This window comes from Oncorhynchus nerka, linkage group LG9b (assembly GCF_034236695.1).
Source record: "Oncorhynchus nerka isolate Pitt River linkage group LG9b, Oner_Uvic_2.0, whole genome shotgun sequence".
Taxonomy (NCBI): Eukaryota; Metazoa; Chordata; class Actinopteri; order Salmoniformes; family Salmonidae; genus Oncorhynchus; species Oncorhynchus nerka.
Window position 1 is genome coordinate 46,832,208 of NC_088424.1, and position 22,929 is coordinate 46,855,136.

A 22,929-nucleotide genomic window follows, 5' to 3' on the forward strand; every position below is an offset into this window, starting at 1 on the left:
TGTCACTGTTACATTGAGCTGGGTGAATATGAATGACAGTAACCTATACCTGTCACTGTTACATTGAGCTGGGTGAATATGAATGACAGTAACCTAAACCTGTCACTGTTACATTGAGCTGGGTGAACATGAATGACAGTAACCTAAACCTGTCGCTGTTACATTGAGCTGGGTGAATATGAATGACAGTAACCTAAACCTGTCACTGTTACATTGAACTGGGTGAATATGAATGACAGTAACCTAAACCTGTCACTGTTACATTGAGCTGGGTGAATATGAATGACAGTAACCTAAACCTGTCGCTGTTACATTGAGCTGGGTGAATATGAATGACAGTAACCTAAACCTGTCGCTGTTACATTGAGCTGGGTGAATATGAATGACAGTAACCTAAACCTGTCACTGTTACATTGAGCTGGGTGAATATGAATGACAGTAACCTAAACCTGTCACTGTTACATTGTGCTGGGTGAATATGAATGACAGTAACCTAAACCTGTCACTGTTACATTGAGCTGGGTGAATATGAATGACAGTAACCTAAACCTGTCACTGTTACATTGAGCTGGGTGAATATGAATGACAGTAACCTAAACCTGTCACTGTTACATTGAGCTGGGTGAATATGAATGACAGTAACCTAAACCTATCACTGTTACATTGAGCTGGGTGAATATGAATGACAGTAATCTAAACCTGTCACTGTTACATTGAACTGGGTGAATATGAATGACAGTAACCTAAACCTGTCACTGTTACATTGAACTGGGTGAATATGAATGACAGTAACCTAAACCTGTCACTGTTACATTGAGCTGGGTGAATATGAATGACAGTAACCTAAACCTGTCACTGTTACATTGAACTGGGTGAATATGAATGACAGTAACCTAAACCTGTCACTGTTACATTGAGCTTGGTGAATATGAATGACAGTAACCTAAACCTATCACTGTTACATTGAACTGGGTGAATATGAATGACAGTAACCTAAACCTGTCACTGTTACATTGAACTGGGTGAATATGAATGACAGTAACCTAAACCTGTCACTGTTACATTGAGCTGGGTGAATATGAATGACAGTAACCTAAACCTGTCACTGTTACATTGAACTGGGTGAATATGAATGACAGTAACCTAAACCTGTCACTGTTACATTGAACTGGGTGAATATGAATGACAGTAACCTAAACCTGTCACTGTTACATTGAGCTGGGTGAATATGAATGACAGTAACCTAAACCTGTCACTGTTACATTGAACTGGGTGAATATGAATGACAGTAACCTAAACCTGTCACTGTTACATTGAGCTGGGTGAATATGAATGACAGTAACCTAAACCTGTCACTGTTACATTGAGCTGGGTGAATATGAATGACAGTAACCTAAACCTGTCACTGTTACATTGAGCTGGGTGAATATGAATGACAGTAACCTAAACCTGTCACTGTTACATTGAGCTGGGTGAATATGAATGACAGTAACCTAAACCTGTCACTGTTACATTGAGCTGGGTGAATATGAATGACAGTAACCTAAACCTGTCACTGTTACATTGAGCTGGGTGAATATGAATGACAGTAACCTAAACCTATCACTGTTACATTGAGCTGGGTGAATATGAATGACAGTAACCTAAACCTGTCACTGTTACATTGAACTGGGTGAATATGAATGACAGTAACCTAAACCTGTCACTGTTACATTGAGCTGGGTGAATATGAATGACAGTAACCTAAACCTGTCACTGTTACATTGAACTGGGTGAATATGAATGACAGTAACCTAAACCTGTCACTGTTACATTGAGCTGGGTGAATATGAATGACAGTAACCTAAACCTATCACTGTTACATTGAGCTGGGTGAATATGAATGACAGTAACCTAAACCTGTCACTGTTACATTGAGCTGGGTGAATATGAATGACAGTAACCTAAACCTATCACTGTTACATTGAGCTGGGTGAATATGAATGACAGTAACCTAAACCTGTCACTGTTACATTGAACTGGGTGAATATGAATGACAGTAACCTAAACCTATCACTGTTACATTGAGCTGGGTGAATATGAATGACAGTAACCTAAACCTGTCACTGTTACATTGAGCTGGGTGAATATGAATGACAGTAACCTAAACCTGTCACTGTTACATTGAGCTGGGTGAATATGAATGACAGTAACCTAAACCCTATCACTGTTACATTGAGCTGGGTGAATATGAATGACAGTAACCTAAACCCTATCACTGTTACATTGAACTGGGTGAATATGAATGACAGTAACCTAAACCTGTCACTGTTACATTGAGCTGGGTGAATATGAATGACAGTAACCTAAACCTATCACTGTTACATTGAACTGGGTGAATATGAATGACAGTAACCTAAACCTATCACTGTTACATTGAGCTGGGTGAATATGAATGACAGTAACCTAAACCCTATCACTGTTACATTGAGCTGGGTGAATATGAATGACAGTAACCTAAACCCTATCACTGTTACATTGAGCTGGGTGAATATGAATGACAGTAACCTAAACCTGTCACTGTTACATTGAGCTGGGTGAATATGAATGACAGTAACCTAAACCTGTCACTGTTACATTGAGCTGGGTGAATATGAATGACAGTAACCTAAACCTGTCACTGTTACATTGAACTGGGTGAATATGAATGACAGTAACCTAAACCTGTCACTGTTACATTGAGCTGGGTGAATATGAATGACAGTAACCTAAACCTGTCACTGTTACATTGAACTGGGTGAATATGAATGACAGTAACCTAAACCTATCACTGTTACATTGAGCTGGGTGAATATGAATGACAGTAACCTAAACTTGTCACTGTTACATTGAGCTGGGTGAATATGAATGACAGTGACCTAAACCTGTCACTGTTACATTGAGCTGGGTGAATATGAATGACAGTAACCTAAACCTGTCACTGTTACATTGAGCTGGGTGAATATGAATGACAGTAACCTAAACCCTATCACTGTTACATTGAGCTGGGTGAATATGAATGACAGTAACCTAAACCTGTCACTGTTACATTGAACTGGGTGAATATGAATGACAGTAACCTAAACCTGTCACTGTTACATTGAGCTGGGTGAATGACAGTAACCTAAACCTGTCACTGTTACATTGAGCTGGGTGAATGACAGTAACCTAAACCTGTCACTGTTACATTGAACTGGGTGAATGACAGTAACCTAAACCTGTCACTGTTACATTGAGCTGGGTGAATATGAATGACAGTAGCCTAAACCTGTCACTGTTACATTGAGCTGGGTGAATGACAGTAACCTAAACCTGTCACTGTTACATTGACAATGACAGTAACCTAAACCTGTCACTGTTACATTGAGCTGGGTGAATGACAGTAACCTAAACCTGTCACTGTTACATTGAACTGGGTGAATGACAGTAACCTAAACCCTATCACTGTTATATTGAGCTGGGTGAATGACAGTAACCTAAACCCTATCACTGTTACATTGAACTGGGTGAATATGAATGACAGTAACCTAAACCTATCACTGTTACATTGAGCTGGGTGAATATGAATGACAGTAACCTAAACCTGTCACTGTTACATTGAACTGGGTGAATATGAATGACAGTAACCTAAACCTATCACTGTTACATTGAGCTGGGTGAATATGAATGACAGTAACCTAAACCTGTCACTGTTACATTGAGCTGGGTGAATATGAATGACAGTAACCTAAACCTGTCACTGTTACATTGAACTGGGTGAATATGAATGACAGTAACCTAAACCTGTCACTGTTACATTGAGCTGGGTGAATATGAATGACAGTAACCTAAACCTGTCACTGTTACATTGAGCTGGGTGAATATGAATGACAGTAACCTAAACCTGTCACTGTTACATTGAACTGGGTGAATATGAATGACAGTAACCTAAACCTGTCACTGTTACATTGAGCTGGGTGAATATGAATGACAGTAACCTAAACCTATCACTGTTACATTGAACTGGGTGAATATGAATGACAGTAACCTAAACCTGTCACTGTTACATTGAGCTGGGTGAATATGAATGACAGTAACCTAAACCTGTCACTGTTACATTGAGCTGGGTGAATATGAATGACAGTAACCTAAACCTGTCACTGTTACATTGAACTGGGTGAATATGAATGACAGTAACCTAAACCTGCCACTGTTACCTTGAGCTGGGTGAATATGAACGACAGTAACCTAAACCTGTCACTGTTACATTGAGCTGGGTGAATATGAATGACAGTAACCTAAACCTGTCACTGTTACCTTGAGCTGGGTGAATATGAATGACAGTAACCTAAACCTGTCACTGTTACATTGAACTGGGTGAATATGAATGACAGTAACCTAAACCTATCACTGTTACATTGAGCTGGGTGAATATGAATGACAGTAACCTAAACCTGTCACTGTTACATTGAGCTGGGTGAATATGAATGACAGTAACCTAAACCTATCACTGTTACATTGAACTGGGTGAATGACAGTAACCTAAACCTGTCACTGTTACATTGAACTGGGTGAATATGAATGACAGTAACCTAAACCTGTCACTGTTACATTGAGCTGGGTGAATATGAATGACAGTAACCTAAACCTATCACTGTTATATTGAACTGGGTGAATATGAACGACAGTAACCTAAACCCTATCACTGTTACATTGAGCTGGGTGAATATGAATGACAGTAACCTAAACCTGTCACTGTTACATTGAGCTGGGTGAATATGAATGACAGTAACCTAAACCTATCACTGTTACATTGAACTGGGTGAATGACAACCTTGACATTGAACTGGGTGAATATGAATGACAGTAACCTAAACCTGTCACTGTTACATTGAGCTGGGTGAATATGAATGACAGTAACCTAAACCTATCACTGTTACATTGAACTGGGTGAATATGAATGACAGTAACCTAAACCTGTCACTGTTACATTGAGCTGGGTGAATATGAATGACAGTAACCTAAACCTGTCACTGTTACATTGAACTGGGTGAATATGAATGACAGTAACCTAAACCTGTCACTGTTACATTGAGCTGGGTGAATATGAATGACAGTAACCTAAACCTGTCACTGTTACATTGAACTGGGTGAATATGAATGACAGTAACCTAAACCTGTCACTGTGATGTCTGAAGCTGAGAAGACAGACACAGTAAGGAGGGGATGTGCTGTGATGTCTGAAGCTGAGAAGACAGACACAGTAAGGAGGGGATGTGCTGTGAAGCCTGAAGCTGAGAAGACAGACACAGTAAGGAGGGGATGTGCTGTGAAGCCTGAAGCTGAGAAGACAGACACAGTAAGGAGGGGATGTGCTGTGATGTCTGAAGCTGAGAAGACAGACATCCAACATGCTGTAATAGAAACAAGGCTGTGTTCATGAAAAACCCTTATCTTAAACGGCACTGATCGCCACTGGAATCAATCCATCACATCCGCACCATGTCAGCCTTCCGCATCTACGGTGGAAGGTGGATAAACTACAGTGTTTGTTAGTCAGACCATAATTCACCATGAAAATCGGTCTTCTCACAAACAAACATCAGTTGCGTCTGAACAGTTTGGCCTACAAAAACCCTTGTGTCACAGAACTTGTCTGATGTCGGTAATGCCGAAGTGCCAACTTCTGTCTTGTAATGTCCAAACCGTTTGAGCCACAAACTAATACGGCTCTAACGAACACAATGGCGTTCTCTTATTTTGCTCTACGACTCCCACAAGTGTCACAGGATTCGTCTGACGGTAGCCCGTACAAACGGATGAAGTTTGGAGGTGGTTTCGTGACAACAAAATAAAAGGTTAATTGTGTGGGTCCAAAACAGCATTAATATTTCCTGAGTTTTCTTATATCTCCTAAATGATATAGGACATTCACAGATTAGGTGTTACCTATCGGAAATATGTGAATACATGCTAAAACGCACTAATAGCTTGTACTTGGTTATTCCCACCTCCTTCCTTGTTCTGCCCAATGCGCTTCATTTGCTCCAATTGGAGAGAAAAAAATGGCGATTATAAATCTTGGGTTAGTTATCAGTTCCTTTGACAGAAGACTCATCCTGTGTTTTTTCTCTGTTTTCTCTCTACTCTACTCTCCTTGTACTCCCTCTCTACTCTCCTTGTACTCCCTCTCTACTCTCCTTGTACTCCCTCTCTGCTCTCCTTGTCATCTCCCTCTGTTTTCTCTCTACTCTCCTCTCCTTGTACTCCCTCTCTGCTCTCCTTGTACTCCCTCTCTGCTCTCCTTGTCATCTCCCTCTGTTTTCTCTCTACTCTACTCTCCTTGTACTCCCTCTCTGCTCTCCTTGTCATCTCCCTCTGTTTTCTCTCTACTCTACTCTCCTTGTACTCCCTCTCTGCTCTCCTTGTCATCTCCCTCTGTTTTCTCTCTACTCTACTCTCCTTGTACTCCCTCTCTGCTCTCCTTGTACTCCCTCTCTGCTCTCCTTGTACTCCCTCTCTGCTCTCCTTGTCATCTCCCTCTGTTTTCTCTCTACTCTCCTTATCCTCTCTCACTCTCTGTTTTCTCTCTCTTCCCTCTGTCAATTTTCTCTCTCTCTCTCTCTCTCTCTCTCTCTCTCTCTCTCATCCCACTTTCCTATACTCTCCTCTCAGTGAGGATAGCAGAGGGGAAGCCCCCATGGAGAGAATTGTGGGTAATTAAGATAGAGGGCCTGATCAAAGGCATCTAAGAGCTGAGGAGAGGTTGAGGTGTGTGTGAGAGAGAGAGAGAGAGAGAGAGAGAAGGGGGGCTGAGGAGAGGTGTAGGTGATCACTGGATGTCTCCTAATGATGTGGACTTTTCAGAGGTCTGTATTAGAATGGCTGGAGTGTGTGTGTGTGAGAGAGAGAGAGAGAGAGAGAGAGAGAGAGAGAGAGAGAGAGAGAGAGAGAGAGAGAAGGGGGGGAGCTGAGGAGAGGTGTAGGTGATCACTGGATGTCTCCTAATGATGTGGACTTTTCAGAGGTCTGTATTAGAATGGCTGGAGTGTGTGTGTGTGTGTGTATGTGTGTGTGTGTGTGTGTGTGTGTGAGAGAGAGAGAAGGGAGGTCTGTATTAGAATGGCTGGAGTGTGTGTGTGTGTGTGTGTGTGTGTGTGTGTGTGTGTGTGTGTGTGTGTGTGAGAGAAAGTTCACAGTGTGTATGGGACAGCATTAACCCCAATTTCAGTTCCTGAATTTCAGTTTAGTAATAATCAAATCAACCTCAATTTTAGCCTACCTTGATTACGGTTTGCAACACCTAGAGATGAAGCATTAGCTCGATCTGTGTAAAGATGGGAGAGGTCATATAAGTGACAGTTACTTTACGCTATCAGATAGTTCATCCTGGATTAATTGAATGCACATTGACAGCATGCACAGCCTTCTCACTAAAGGCAGTCCTAATGATGTTGCGTGAACATGCACGACTGTTATAATAGAGAGAGTCAAGGTCACTGAGTAGCAGTGTTTGTAATCTCCACCAAAATTCCATTTCGATACCAACTATGATAATGGTAATAGATAATGGTTTGTGCTTTAGGGACTTGGATCTACAAGGGGGCGGCAGGTAGCCTAGTGGTCAGTAACCGAAAGGTTTCTGGATTGAATCCCAAAGCTGACAAGGTAAAAATCTGTCGTTCTACCCCAGAACAAGGCAGTTAACCCACTGTTCCCCGCTAAGGCCGTCATTGCAAATAAGAATTTGTTCTTAACCGACTTGCCTTCTTAAATAAAGGTTAAATAAAAAAAGTACTAATGACTTCTTTCATGCAACATGAGTGAGTAGACATTTTGAGAGGCTCAAGAAGCTTATCTAGCTAAAAGACGTTCACCTCCACTATTTGGGGAACAAGCACCGAGGCCCATGGCTAAAAACGACACAGTCATCTCTTAAAGACATTATCGTTTGTCGAAGCTCCCCAGAAATTGATTCTTATAAATGATTAAGTCTGAGGTGAACATTATAAATGTATTTAAATGTTGATTTACTTACGCACTGGTCCATGACTTCTATGGATACCTATGGAGAAAAAGAATGAAAGGAGAGAAAGATATATATATTTTTTTTAAATGACAAAGCGAGAAAGAGACATGATTTGTAATGTCTTTATTGTTTTGAAACTTCTGTATGTGTAATGTTTACTGTTAATTTTTGTTGTTTTTCACCTTATATATTAACTTTGTATGTTGTCTACCTCACTTGCTTTGGCAATGTTAACACATGTTTCCCATGCCAATAAAGCCCTTGAATTGAATTGAATTGACATGATCAAAGTATGTCCACAGCTTTTATCTTTTACCCCTTAAAATATCGGAGTAGAATAGGCCTACAAACAAACTAAACTTAACATTTAGGAAGATACAGAATTTATACAGTATATATAAAATAAGAGATATCATGTAAACAAACTGGTGAAATGTCAACCACAGGATTATGTATGTCATCAATTTTCAACATAGACAAACCTTGTATAAAATATGTTGACTTTATATCTTTGAAACAACGTCAGATCATTGTTACTTATATCCACTATCAGAAAAACAATAGGCAAGCACCTCCGACTGAACAGTTGATCTATCTACAGCTATTCATTTGGTCTCCCATCCAGGGATTTAACTAAGACTAGCTTTGATATTTGTCATTGATTACGACCAATGTGCTATCGTGAGAATGATTAGCAATAAATCTCGTATTAACTAAATATATTCACTTTTGCCTGTTCACTATTCACTTGTCATTCCAAAAGATGGGTTTAACATGGCAAATGAAATGTAACCATACTCTATAAATCATATAGCATCAATTATAATAGATCTGTAAAGCATTTACAAAGTCATCAACAGCCATTGTTTCAATTCAACCCAGGGTTCAACTATAAAGAGACGATACAGTAAATCATTAATATGTTGGATTCACATCAACATCTCAACCAAAAATCGAAGTGAAAAAAATAGGAAAAAAATCAAAAACTTTATTGAAATAAAGCATTTATTTAACGTTTTATTAGATTCAATTTAATTTTTAAAGTTGATTTTTGGTTGAGCTTGAGAGGGGAATCCATCACATCAATTATTAAGTGTAGATAAATGTAACGGTCGTCGTATGAAGGATCGGACCAAAGGGCAGCATGACGATATTTATTCAACTCAGAACACTAAAACAAAAATTTACAACTAGAATGATACGAAACTAAACAATCCTGTCTGGTGACAAACACAAAGAAAGAAAATAAACACCCACGAAACACAAGTGGGAAAAGGCTACCTAAGTATGATTGTCAATCAGAGACAACTAACGACACCTGCCTCTGATTGAGAACCATACCAGGCCAAACGCGAAAACACAACATAGAAAACGGAACATAGACAACCCACCCAACTCACGCCCTGACCATACTAAAACAAAGACATAAATAAAAGAACTAAGGTCAGAACGTGACAATAAAATTCAATATCCAGTTTGTTTGGTTGTCAACGCAACCAAATATCAACATTTGAAGGAGATGTGCCTTCTGCTTGGATAGTTCTATCTGTTCCACTGACTTAGTCTGGATTTAATTCTACTTTGTCTTCAAATTAATAATTGATATGTCTGATTCACATCTCCACCTCAACCAAAAATGAAGTTAAATAATTGGACTAAATGAAATTAAATAAAACTTTTAAGGCATTGTAAAGTTTGATTTGATTAAGTCGTATTCTTTCAATTTGATTCTTGGCTGAGATGGAGATGTGAATCCAACATATCAATTATTAATTTGTAGACCAACTGGAATTAAATACATACTAAGCCAGTGACACAAAAGATAAATCAAAATTTTTGTATGTTGATATTTGGTTGTGTTGACAACTAAACACTTTTGCAATACAGAAAATAGCCTATTAACTTGCCGACAAGTTGATATGTGGAAATGATATGTCGGATTCACGTCTCCAACTAAACCAGACATGTTAAAGAATAGGATGGAATCAGATCAAATCAAATCATTCAAATCAAATTGTATTTGTCACATGCGCCGTTTACAACAGGTGTAGACTTTACTATAAAATGCTTACTGACGAGCCCTAAACCAACAATGCAGAGTTAAAACATATGAGAATTGGCAAATGAAATTAGAAAATCGTAACAAAATAAATAACAATAACGAGGCTATACAGTATACAGCAGGCGTACCTGTACCGAGTTGATGTGCAGGGGGGAAAACGTACATGTAGGTAGGGGTACATGTAGGTAGGGGTACATGTAGGTAGGGGTAAACATACATGTAGGTAGGGGTACATGTAGGTAGGGGTACATGTAGGTAGGGGTACATGTAGGTAGGGGTACATGTAGGTAGGGGTAAACATACATGTAGATAGGGGTACATGTAGATAGGGGTACATGTAGATAGGGGTACATGTAGGTAGGGGTACATGTAGGTAGGGGTACATGTAGGTAGGGGTACATGTAGATAGGGGTACATGTAGGTAGGGGTACATGTAGATAGGGGTACATGTAGATAGGGGTACATGTAGGTAGGGGTACATGTAGGTAGGGGTACATGTAGGTAGGGGTACATGTAGGTAGGGGTGCATGTAGGGAGGGGTACATGTAGGTAGGGGTACATGTAGGTAGGGGTACATGTAGGTAAACATACATGGGTAGGGGTACATGTAGGTAGGGGTACATGTAGGTAGGGGTAAACATACATGTAGGTAGGGGTACATGTAGGTAGGGGTACATGTAGGTAGGGGTAAATGTAGGTAGGGGTAAACATGTAGGTAGGGGTACATGTAGGTAGGGGTACATGTAGGTAGGGGTACATGTAGGTAGGGGTACATGTAGGTAGGGGTAAACATACATGTAGGTAGGGGTACATGTAGGTAGGGGTACATGTAGGTAGGGGTACATGTAGGTAGGGGTACATGTAGGTAGGGGTACATGTAGGTAGGGGTACATGTAGGTAGGGGTACATGTAGGTAGGGGTACATGTAGGTAGGGGTAAACATACATGTAGGTAGGGGTACATGTAGGTAGGGGTACATGGGGTACATGTAGGTAGGGGTACATGTAGGTAGGGGTAAACATACATGTAGATAGGGGTACATGTAGGTAGGGGTACATGTAGTTAGGGGTACATGTAGGTAGGGGTACATGTAGGTAGGGGTACATGTAGGTAGGGGGGAAAGTGACTAGGCAATCAGAATAGATAATAAACACAGTCGCAGCAGCGTATGTGGAAAGTGTGAAAGTCTGTGTATGTTTGTGTGTTTGTGTGTGGCGTCAATATGAATGTGTGTGTTTTGTGTGTCTGTGAGTGTGTGTGTGTGTGTACGTACAGTATGCATTTGATGAACTGTTCAGCAGTCCTATGGCTTGGGGGTAGAAACTGTTCAGGTGCCTTTGGGTCCTAGATTTGGCGCTCCGGGCACCGCTTGACGTGCGGTAGCAGGGAGAACAGTCTATGACTTGGGTGACATTTTTTTTGGGGGGGGGCCTTACTCTGACACCACCTATTATAGAGGTCCTGGATGTTAGGGACTGGGCCGTCCGCACCACCCTCTGTAGCGTCATGCGATCGAGGGCGGTGCAGTTGTCATACCAACTGGTTATGCAGCCAGTCAAGATGCTCTCGATGGTGCAGCTGTAGAACTTTTTGAGGATCTGATGGCCCCATGCCAAATCTTTTCAGCCTCCTGAGGAGGACGGATTCTGTCCTGCCCTCTTCACGACTGTCTTGGTGTGTGTGGACCATGTTAATTCCTTAGTGAGGAACTTGAAGCTCTCGACCTGGTCCACTACAGCCCTGTCGATGTGGATGGGGGGGAGGGGATCAGTTCCTTTGTCTTGCTGACGTTGAAGGCGAGGTTGTTGTCCTGGCAACACACTAAGCCAGTGACTCAGATGAAACTATTGAAGCATTAGATATCTTTTAAATGTTGATACAGTATTTGGTTGCGTTGTCAACCAAAACACAATTTAATATTACTATACAGTAAATAGCATAAAGTTAAGGCTATCTTAGAAACTAGTTATTTGTAGCTCAGCTGGAAGAGCATGGCGCTTGTCATGCCAGCATAATGGGGACCACCCATATGTAAAATGTATGTAAAATGTATGTAAAATGTATGTCAAATGTGTGTAAAATGTATGCACGCATGACTGTAAGTCTGCTAAATGGCAGATATAATTTTTATATTATTGTAGGCCATAACACCATTTATTCAAACTTAAAATGAGTAACATGTTGAGGTTAGCCTACCGTAACCTAACTATAAATGTCTTATAGAATCATAGAAAGCGTGCGTGTTCAACATAGCATGCAGAAATGGCTTTGTCTCTGAAGATCTTCACAATCACTATAATAATCTGCACGGAATCTCGAAAAGCATTGATCACTTGCACCATGGACTTTAATGTAATCTCAACTACAATCCAGGGCATTCACATTCTGCTTTAATGTAATCTCAACTACAATCCAGGGCATTCAGATTCTGCTTTAATGTAATCTCAACTACAATCCAGGGCATTCAGATTCTGCTTTAATGTAATCTCAACTACAATCCAGGGCATTCACATTCTGCTTTAATGTAATCTCAACTACAATCCAGGGCATTCACATTCTGCTTTAATGTAATCTCAACTACAATCCAGGGCATTCACATTCTGCTATTTGATGAAGCACAGTGATAAAACATGAATCTGTTTTAAAAATCTAAACAAAATACCTGACATAGTTTTTCCATTGGAATTTGGTTGTGTTTTTAGATGGTTGAAAGCATGGTGATGACACATTGGGAAATCAACTAACCTCTAGCTGTCTTTTCCAGTCGGCGAATAAAGGTTGAAATATCATTGATCAACGTCTCAAACAAATATTACCCACGTTTACACATTCATCTTCTGCCGATCTACCATTCCAGTGTTTAATTGCTATATTGTAATTACTTCGCCATCATGGCCTATTTATTTCCTTAATTTACCACTTTTGCACTCACTGTATATAGACTTTTTGTTTTCTTTTGTTATACTGTATTATTGACTGTATGTTTTGTTAATTCCATGTGTAACTCTGTGTTGTTGTATGTGTCGAATTGCTAAACTTTATCTTCGCCAGGTCACAGTTGTAAATGAGAACTTGTTCTCAACTAACCTACCTGGTTAAATAAAGGTGAAATAAATAAAAATAATAATAATAAAAACCATTTCCACATTGAAATGACGTGGGAATTCGCCCAGCGGGAAGAGATTGAAACAGGTATTTGAGCAATTCAGGTATTTGAGCAACAGCTTTTTTTCTTTGTGTTTGGCATTAATCAATCGCAAACCCTTGACTTTTACCGAAAGATTGTCCATCTCTTTTCAGGGACTACTTTACAGCTTTAGGCACTCCACAGTTTCCACTGATTCACAGCAGTGGGCCAACAGACGAGACGGTGAATTAGGGATGATACGTTACATGTGCCTAACCAAGCACTCATTCACAATGGCCCAAACACAAAGTCTTCCTTGTTGATGGGCCAAGCACTGATGATAATCATGGCCTTCAAATGGCAAAGTGTCAACAAAATCAAGGCTGGAAATGTTGCAATGTTCTGAGAAGAAAATAAATCAACGTGGAATGGGATAGACAACTGACACCCCAACTAACACCCCAACTAACACCCCAACTAACACCACTACTAACACCCCTACTAACATCCCTACTAACACCCCTACTAACACCCCTACTAACACCCCTATCCTTACTAACACCCATATCCCTACTAACACCCCTACTAATACCCTACTAACACCCCTATCCTTACTAACACCCCTACCCTTACTAACACACCTACTAACACCCCTATTACTAACACACCTACTAACCCCCCTATCCTTACTAACCCCCTACCTTACTATCCTTACTAACATCCCTACCCTTACTAACACACCTACTAACCCCCCTATCCTTTCTAACCCCCTATCCTTACTAACACCCCTATCCTTACTCATCCCCCTATCCTTACTAACCCCCTATCCTTACTAACATCCCTACTAACCCCCCTATCCCTACTAACACCCCTATTAACCCCCCTATCCTACTAACACCCCTATTAACCCCTATCCTTACTAACACCCCTATCCTTACTAACACCCCTATCCTTACTAACACCCCTATCCTTACTAACACCCCTATCCCTACTAACACCCCTATCCTTACTAACACCCCCTATCCTTACTAACACCCCTATCCTTACTAACACCCTATCCCTACTAACACCCCTATCCTTACTAACACCCCTATCCTTACTAACACTTTATCCTTACTAACACCCTATCCCTACTAACACCCCTATCCTTACTAACATATCCCTAACCCTATCCTTACTAACACCCCTATTAACCCCCCTATCCCTACTAACCCCCTATCCTTACTAACACCCCTATCCTTACTAACACCCCTATCCTTACTAACACCTATCCTTACTAACACCCCTATCCTTACTAACACCCCCTATCCTTACTAACACCCTATCCTTACTAACACCCCTATCCTACTAACACTTACCTTACTAACACCCCTATCTAAACACCCTCTCTACTAACACCCCTATCCTTACTAACACCCCTATCCTTACTAACACCCTATCCTTACTAACACCCCTAACCCCCTATCCTTACTAACACCCCTATCCTTACTAACACCCCTATCCTTACTAACACCCCTACCCTTACTAACACACCTACTAACCCCCCTATCCTTACTAACCCCTATCCTACTAACACCCCTATCCTTACTAACACCCCTATCCTATACTAACACCCCTACCCTTACTAACACACCTACTAACCCCCCTATCCTTACTAACCCCCTATCTCTTACTAACACCCCTATCCTTTACTAACAGCCCTACCTACTAACACACCTACTAACCCCCTATCCTTACTAACACCCCTATCCTTACTAACACCCTATCCTTACTAACAGCCCTACCCTTACTAACACAACACACCTACTAACCCCCTATCCTTACTAACACCCTATCCTTACTAACACCCCTACCCTTACTAACACACCTACTAACCCCTATCCTTACTAACCCCCTATCTTACTAACAGCCCTACCCTTACTAACACACCTACTAACCCCCTATCCTTACTAACACCCCTATCCTTACTAACACCCCTACCCTTACTAACACACCTACTAACCCCTATCCTTACTAACCCCCTATCCTTACTAACACCCCTATCCCTACTAATACCCCTATCCCCACTAACACCCTATCCTTACTAACACCCCTATCCTTACTAACACCCCTATCCCTACTAACACCCCTATCCCTACTAACACCCCTATCCTTACTAACAGCCCTACCCTTACTAACACACCTACTAACCCCTATCTCTATAACACCCCCCTATCCTTACTAACACCCCTATCCTTACTAACACCCCTACCCTACTAACACACCTACTAACCCCCCTATCCTTACTAACCCCCCTATCCTTACTAACAGCCCTACCCTTACTAACACACCTACTAACCCCCCTATCCTTACTAACACCCCTATCCTTACTAACACCCCTACCCTTACTAACACACCTACTAACCCTATCCTTACTAACCCCCTATCCTTACTAACACCCCTATCTTACTAACACATCCCCACTAACACCCCTATCCTTACTAACACCCCTATCCTTACTAACACCCTATCCCTACTAACACCCCTATCCCTACTAACACCCCTATCCTTACTAACAGCCCTACCCTTACTAACACACCTACTAACCCCCCTATCCTTACTAACACCCCTATCCTTACTAACACCCCTATCCTTACTAACAGCCCTACCCTTACTAACACACCTACTAACCCCCCTATCCTTACTAACACCCCTATCCTTACTAACACCCTACCCTTACTAACACACCTACTAACCCCTATCCTTACTAACCCCTATCTCTTACTAACAGCCCTACCTTTACTAACACACCTACTAACCCCTATCCTTACTAACACCCCTATCCTTACTAACACCCCTACCCTTACTAACACACCTACTAACCCCCTATCCTTACTAACCCCTATCCTTACTAACACCCCCATCCCTACTAACACCCCTATCCCCACTAACACCCCTATCCTTACTAACACCCCTATCCTTACTAACACCCCTATCCCTACTAACACCCCTATCCCTACTAACACCCCTATCCCTACTAACACCCCTATCCCCACTAACACCCCTATCCTTACTAACACCCCTATCCCTACTAACACACCTACTAACCCCTATCCTTACTAACCCCTATCCTTACTAACACCCCCTATCCTTACTCATCCCTATCCTACTTTATCCCCCTATCCTACTTCATCCCTATCCCTACTCATCTCCCCTATCCTACTTATCCCTTACTATCCTACTAACACCTATATCCCTACTAACACCCCTATCCTACTAACACCCCTATCCTTACTAACACCCCTATCCCTACTAACACCCCTATCCTTACTAACACCCCTATCCTTACTAACACCCATATCCTTACTCATCCCCCTATCCTTACTAACACCCATATCCTTACTAACACCCCTATCCTTACTAACACCCCTATCCTTACTAACACCCCTACCCTTACTAACACACCTACTAACCCCCCTATCCTTACTAACACCCCTATCCTTACTCATCCCCCTATCCTTACTAACACCCCTATCCTTACTCATCCCCCTAACCTTACTAACACCCCTATCCTTACTAACACCCCTATCCTTACTCATCCCCCTATCCTTACTAACACCCCTATCCTTACTAACACCCATATCCCTACTAACACCCCTATCCCTACTAACACCCCTATCCTTACTAACACCCCTACTAATACCCTACTAACACCTATATCCTTACTAACACCCCTACTAATACCCTACTAACACCCCTATCCCTACTAACACCCCTATCCTTACTAACACCCATATCCCCACTAACACCCCTACTAATATCCTTACTAACACCCCTATTCTTACTAACCCCCCTATCCTTACTAACCCCCTATCCCAACTAACACCCCTATCCTTACTAACACCCCCATTCTTACTAACCCCCCTATCCTTACTAACACCCCTATCCTTACTAACATCCCTACTAATATCCCTACTAACACCCCTATCCTTACTAACCCCCCCTATCCTTACTAACACCCCTATCCTTACTAACACCCCTATCCTTACTAACACCCCTACTAACATCCCTACTAATATCCTTACTAAAACCCTATCCTTACTAACCCCTATCCCTACTAACACCCCTACTAATATCCTTACTAACCCCCTATCCTTATTAACACCCCTATCCACACTAACACCCTATCTCACTAACACCCCCATTCTTACTAACACCCCTATCCTTACTAACACCCCTACTAACATCCCTACTAATATCCTTACTAAAACCCCTATCCTTACTAACCACCCTATCCCTACTAACACCCCCATCCCTACTAACACCCCTATCCTTACTACCTCCCCCCCCACTAATACCCTACTAACACCCCTATCCCCACTAACACCCTATCCTTACTTAACACCCCTATCCCTACTAACACACCTACTAACCCCCTATCCTTACTAACACCCCTATCCTTACTAACACCCCTATCCCTACTAATATCCTAACCCCCTTCCTTACTCATCCCCCCTATCCTTACTAACATCCCCTATTACCTTACTACACCCCTATCCCCCTATCCTTACTAACCCCCTATCCTTACTAACACCCCTATCCCTACTAACACCCCTATCCTACTAACACCCCTATCCTTACTAACCCCTATCCTTACTAACACTTTATCCTACTAACACCCATATCTCATTAACACTTTATCTCATTAACACCCCTATCCTTACTAACCCCTATCTCTACTAACCCCTATATCTACTAACACCCCCTATCTCTACTAACACCCCTATCCTTACTAACACCCCTATCCTTATAACACCCCTACTAACCCCCCTATCCTTACTAACACCCCTATCCTTACTCCCCCTATCTCACTAACACCCTATCCTTAGTATCCTATCCTCATACTAACACCTCATATCCTACTAACACCTATCTCCTTATCTCCCCTACTATCCTACTAACACCCCTATCCTTACTAACACCCTATCTCATTAACACTTTATCCCTACTAACACCCCTAATATCCTTACTAACACCCCTATCTCTTAACCCCCTATCTTACTACACCCCTATCCTTACTAACACCCTACTAAACACCCCTACTAACCCCCTATCCCTACTAACACCCCTATCCTTACTAACACCCTATCCCTTACTAACACCCCTACTAATATCTTACTAACACCCCTATTCTTACTAACCCCTATCCTTACTAACACCCCTACTATCCTAATAACTAACACCCCTTACTCCCCTACTAACACCCCATTCTTACTAACCCCTATCCTTACTAACACCCTATCCTACTAACATCCCTACTAATATCCCTACTAACACATCCTACTAACCCCTATCCTTACTAACACCCCTTATCCTTACTAACACCCCTACCCTTACTAACACCCCTACTAACATCCCTACCTATCCTTACTAAAACCCCTATCCTCTACTAACCCCTTCCCTACTAATACCTATATCTAATATCCTTAACCTTTATCTCTACTAATACCTTATTCACACTAACACCCCTTATTCCTTACTAACACTTTATCTTACTAACACTTTATCCTTATAATACTTTACTAACATCCCTACTAATATCCTACTAAAACCCCTATCTCTTACTAACCAATTATGCCTACTAACACCCCCATCCCTACTAACACCCCTATCTCTTACTAACACTTTTACTAATACCCTACTAACACCCCTATCCTTACTAATCCTTACTACCCCGTATCCTTACTAACACCCCTACTATTCCCTACTAACACCCCTATTCCTATTAACACTTTACTATATCTCATTAACACCTCTATCCTTATTAACACCCCTACCTTTACTAACACACCTACTAACCCCTATTCTAAACCCCTATCTTACTAACAGCCCTATCTTACTAACACACCTACTAACCCTCTATCCTTTAACACCTCTATCCTTACTAACACCCCTACCCTACTTAACACACCTACTAACCCTATCCTTATTAACTAATCTTACTAACACCTATCCCTACTAACACTTTATCCCCACTAACACCCCTATCCTTACTTAACACCCCCATCCTACTAACACCCTATCCCTACTAACACCCCTATCTCTACTAACACCCTTATCTCTATTTAACAGCCCTACCCTTACTAACACACTACTAACCCCTATCCTTACTAACACCCCTATCTTATTCTAACACCCTATCTCATTAACAGCCCTACCCTTACTAACACACCTACTAACCTCCCTATCCTATTAACACCCCTATCCTTACTAACACCCTATCTCCTTACTAACACACCTTAACCCCCTATCACAATACCTATATCCTTTAACACTCCTATTCCTCTACTAACACTCCTTATCCTACTAATACCTTTATCCTTTACTAACACCCCTATCTCCTTACTAACACCCCTACTTACTAACACTTTACTAACCCCTATCCCTATAACCCCTATCCTACTAACACCCCTATCCTTACTAACACCCCTTTATCCCCACTAACACCCCTATCCTATTAACACCCTTATCCTTACTAACACTTTATCCCTATTAACACTTTATTCTACTAACACTCTATCCCTACTAACACCTATATCCCCACTAACACTTTATCCTACTAACACTTTATCCTATTAACACACCTACTAACCCCCCTATCCTTACTAACCCCTTAACTAATACCCCTATCTACTATCCCCTTATCCTACTAACATCCCCCATCTACTTTATCCCCTATTAATAACTCCCCCTATCCTTACTTATCCCCCTATCCTTACTTAACACCTTATCTCTACTAACACCCCTATTCTATTAACACCCCTATCCTATTAACACCCCTATCCCTACTAACACCCCTATCCTTACTAACACCCCTATCCTTACTAACACCTATACCTTTACTAATCCCCTATCTCTACTAACACCCTTATCTAATTACCTTTACTAACACCCCTATCCCACTAACACCCCTATCCTTACTAACACCCCTATTAACACACCTACTAACCCCCCTATCCTTACTAACACCCCTATCCTAATATCCCCCCTTTACTAACACCCCTATTCCTTACTAACCCCTAACCTTACTAACACCTATCTCTTACTAACACTCCCTATTCCTTACTATCCCCTTTATTCTTACTAACACCTATCTTACTAACACCTATATCCCTACTAACACCCCTATCCTACTAACACCCCTATCTCTACTAACACTTTATTTCTAATATCCTTACTAACACCTATCTCATTAACACCCCTATACCTACTAACACCCCTATCCCTACTAACACCTTATCCTTACTTAACACCTTATCCCCTACTAACACCCCTTACTAATATCCTTACTAACACCCCTACCCTTATTAACACCTATCCTACTAACCCCTATCCCAACTAACACCCCTATCTCTTACTAACACCTTATTCTTACTAACCCCTACCCTTACTAACACCCCATCCTTACTAACATCCCTACTATCCCCTACTAACACCCCTATCCTTACTAACCCCTATCCTTACTAACACCCCTATCCTTACTAACACCCCTTTATCCTTACTAACACCCCTACTAACATCCCTCTAATATCCATTAAAACCCCTATCTCTTACTAACAATATCCCTACTAACACCCCCTACTAATATCTATTAACCCTTTATCTTACTAACACCCCCATCCACACTAACACCTCCTATTTAACTAACACCCCCATTTTACTAACACCTTTCTATCTCTACTAACACCCCTACTAACATCCCTACTAATATCCTTACTAAACCCCTATCCTTTAACCACCCTATGCCTACTAACACCCCCATCCCTACTAACACTTTATCCTTACTACTTTCCTACTAATACCTTATCTCTACTAATACCCCTATCCTTACTAACACCCCTATCCTTACTACCCCCGTATCCTTACTAACACCCCTAATACCCCTACTAACACCCCTATCCTTACTAACACCCCCTACTAATACCCCTACTAACACCCCTATCCTTACTACATCTCCCTACCCTCAATAACACACCTACTAACCCCTATCCTTACTAACCCCTTATCCTTACTAACAGCCCTACCCTTACTAACACACCTACTAACCCCTATCCTTACTAACACCCCCTATCCTTAACACCCCTATCCCCTAACACACTTACTAACATTCCCTATCCTTACTAACCCCTAACCTTACTAACACCCCTATCCCTACTAACACCCCTATCCCCACTAACACCCCCTATCTCTTACTAACACCCCTTATCCTTACTAACACCCTTATCTCTATTAACACTTTATCCCTACTAATACCCCTTATCCTTACTAACAGCTCTACTATTCTATTAACACTTATAACACTCTTATTAACACTTTATCCTATTAACACCTTATCCTTTAACAGCCCCTACACTTACTAACACACCTACTAACCCCTATCTTACTAACACTTTATCTCTTACTAACACCCCTATCCTACTAACACACCTTACTAACCCCCTATCCTTACTAACCCCCCTATCCTTTAACAGCTCCTACCTTATCTCACCTACTCCCTTATCTCTTACAACACCCTATCCTTATAACACCCCTATCCCTTACTAACACACCTACTATTTCTATTTTTATAAACCCCCTTAACACCCCCATCCTATTAACACTTTATCCCCACTAACACCCCTTAATCCTTACTAACACCCCCTATCCTACTAACACCCCTATCCCTACTAACACTTTATCCCTACTAACACCCCTATCCCTACTAACACCCCTATCTCTACTAACACCCCTATTTTTATATCCCCCTTATCTTAATAACACACCTATTAAAACTCCCTATCTCTTATTAACCCCCCTATCTCATTAACACTTTATCTAATATTCCCATTAACTCATCCCCCCTATTCTTACTCATCTCTATCCTTACTAATCCCCTTATCCTTATTAACACCCTATTTCTATTAACACCCCTATCTCTACTAACACCCTTACTAACTTATCCCTACTAATATCCTATTAAAACCCCTATCTCTACTAACACCCCTATCCTTACTAACACCCCTATCCCTACTAACACCTATATCTCTTACTATCCCTCCCCTACTAATACCTATATCCTAAACACCCCTATCCTACTAACACTTTATCCTTACTAACACCCCCTACCCTTACTAACACACTTTTACTAACCCCTATCCTTACTAACACCCCTATCCTTAACATCCCCTATCCTTACTAACACCCCTATCCTTACTCATCCCCTAACCTTACTAACACCCCTATCCTTACTAACACCCCCTACTAACTTACTATCCCCCTATCCTACTAACACTTTATCTCTATTAACACTTTATCCCTACTAACACCCCTATCCTACTAACACCCCCTATTCTTATTAACACTTTATTATTACCTACTAACACTCCTATTCTTATAACACCCTATATCCTTTGGCTAACACCCCTATCCCTACTAACACCCCTATCTCTATTTAATACCTATATCCTACTAACACCCCTACTAATATCTACTAACACCCTATTCTTACTAACACTTTTATTCTAGTAACCCCTATCCCAACTAACACCCCTATCTCACTAACACCCCTATTCTTACTAACCCTATCCTCATTAATACCTTTATCCTTATTAATATCCCTATATCTCTATTAACACCCTATCTTATTAACCCCTTATCTCTTACTAACACTTTATCCTTATTAACACCCTATCCTTT

General features: G+C 41.2%; 1 protein-coding gene across 1 annotated transcript in view; it reads right to left on the reverse strand.

The window, feature by feature from the left end:
• The window catches only part of LOC115124199 (netrin-G1-like), a 210,467-nt gene that overhangs the window by 37,179 nt on the left and 150,359 nt on the right, over positions 1-22,929 (reverse strand). Inside the window, exons 4-5 of the mRNA XM_065013789.1 lie at positions 8,036-8,062; positions 7,280-7,324 (exon numbers count right to left, since the gene is read on the reverse strand). Coding sequence (XP_064869861.1) covers positions 7,280-7,324; positions 8,036-8,062 — 72 coding nt within the window. The remainder of the gene's footprint in view (positions 1-7,279; positions 7,325-8,035; positions 8,063-22,929) is intronic.